Source organism: Pyrgilauda ruficollis, unplaced genomic scaffold (genome assembly GCF_017590135.1).
Source record: "Pyrgilauda ruficollis isolate IOZ18807 unplaced genomic scaffold, ASM1759013v1 scaffold1245, whole genome shotgun sequence".
NCBI lineage: Eukaryota > Metazoa > Chordata > Aves > Passeriformes > Passeridae > Pyrgilauda > Pyrgilauda ruficollis.
The window spans coordinates 1,074-2,684 of record NW_024510822.1 but is presented as its reverse complement, the minus strand read 5'-3'; the positions used below and the strand labels follow the sequence as shown (position 1 = coordinate 2,684).

At 66.9% G+C, this 1,611-nt stretch overlaps 1 protein-coding gene across 1 annotated transcript in view; it reads right to left on the bottom strand.

The window, feature by feature from the left end:
* Window positions 1-1,578, bottom strand: part of LOC121365961 (putative tRNA (cytidine(32)/guanosine(34)-2'-O)-methyltransferase) — a gene marked incomplete at its 5' end in the record, with an annotated part of 2,344 nt that extends 766 nt beyond the window's left edge. The window contains 6 exons of the mRNA XM_041490594.1: window positions 79-184; window positions 780-863; window positions 955-1,057; window positions 1,180-1,233; window positions 1,336-1,388; window positions 1,488-1,578. Of these exons, the coding sequence (XP_041346528.1) occupies window positions 79-184; window positions 780-863; window positions 955-1,057; window positions 1,180-1,233; window positions 1,336-1,388; window positions 1,488-1,578 (491 nt within the window). The remainder of the gene's footprint in view (window positions 1-78; window positions 185-779; window positions 864-954; window positions 1,058-1,179; window positions 1,234-1,335; window positions 1,389-1,487) is intronic.
* Between the last annotated feature and the right edge of the window lie 33 nt (window positions 1,579-1,611).

The following is a 1,611-nucleotide window of genomic DNA, read 5'->3' as shown; positions in this document are numbered from 1 at the left end:
CCCTCCCAGTCCCTCTCCCAGTTCCCCCCAGTCCCCCCAGTCCCTCCCAGTCTCCCCAGTCCCCCCAGTATCCCCAGTACCTGCAGGGGGTAGGTGCGGTCGGGGTCGAAGGCGCTCAGGTCCCCACAGGCCACGAAGGGGACGATGACACGGGAGGGGCCCGAGAGCCGGGCCAGGGCCAGCCCTGGGGGCACCCCGAACCCCATGGGCACCCCGAACCCCATGGGCACCCCGAATCCAACTGGGCACCTCGAATCCCATGGGCACCCCAAATCCCATGGGCACCCCGAATCCTATGGGGCACCCCAAACCCCATGGGCACCCCGAATCCAACTGGGCACCCCAAATCCCATGGGGCACCCCGAATCCCATGGGCACCCCGAACCCCACAGGCACCTCAAATCCAACTGGGCACCCCAAATCCCATGGGGCACCCCGAATCCCATGGGCACCCCAAATCTTCATAACACCCCAAACCCAATGGGGAATATTGTGGGGGCACCTCAAATCCTCACACCACCTCAAATCCCACGGGGCACCCCAAATCCAATGGGGGCCATCGCGGGGGCACCCCAAATCCAACTGGGGGCTGGGGGCACCCTAAATCCTCAGGGGTCCCAATTTCCACCCCCCCCCCATAACGGCAAGGACCCCAGAATCCCCCCCAGGGATCCCTCAGAACGTCCCCAGACATCTCCCAATGCCCCCCAGACACCCCAAAATCCCACCAGGGACCCCAAAACCTCCCCAGGGACCCCCAAAGTCCCCCCAGCCCTCACCTGCCTCGGGCTCCAGCAGGGGGTTCTCCATGCTGGGCACGAAGCCCTCGGGGGGGCTGTAGCCACGGCACACCACGAAAGCCTCTGCCAAAAGAGGGGGACGGGGGGGTCCCCCAAACTCAGGGGGGTCTCCCCGCAGCCGAGGGGGGTCCCCAGGAGCCGGGGGGGGTCGCACCGATGCTGGAGTTGCGGCTGCTGCGGGGCTTGGCGCAGGTGACGTCGGGGAAGAAGAGGCGCAGCTGGGAGTAGAGCAGGGTCACGTCCTTGCCCCGGAAAATCTGGGGGGGCAGGAGGGTCAGCACCCCCTTTTTGGGGCCACGGGGGGGGGTCAGCACCCCCTTTTGGGGATGGGGGGCTCCAGACCCCCCCTCATTTGGGGGGGATCCCCTCAGGGACTCACCTTGGCCACGAAGGTGCCGCCTTTCTTCAGGACGTGGGTGGTGATGTTCAGGGCCTGGAGGAGGGGAGACCCCCCGAAATGGGATTGGGGGGGTCTGGGGGAGGGTCCCCAGGAGGTTTTGAGGTGGGTTTTGGGGCGTTGAACCCCCACACTTACTGCCAGCAGCAGCTGGGCCTGGATGTACTCGTCGAGGTCGTGCAGCCCCGTTACTGTGGGGGCAGTTCGGGGGTCAGGGGGTTTTGGAGGGGGGTTTAGGGGGACTTTTGGGGGTTCAGGAGGCCCCCCGGGCCCAGCCCCCCCAAACTCACCGTCAGGGGCCCCGTCACAGACCACCAGGTCGGCCGGGTGCCCCTCGAAGTGGCGCCGGATCTCCTGGGCCGTGGAGGCCTGGGGGGCACAGAGGGGGCAGGAATGGGGGCAGGGGTTAATGGG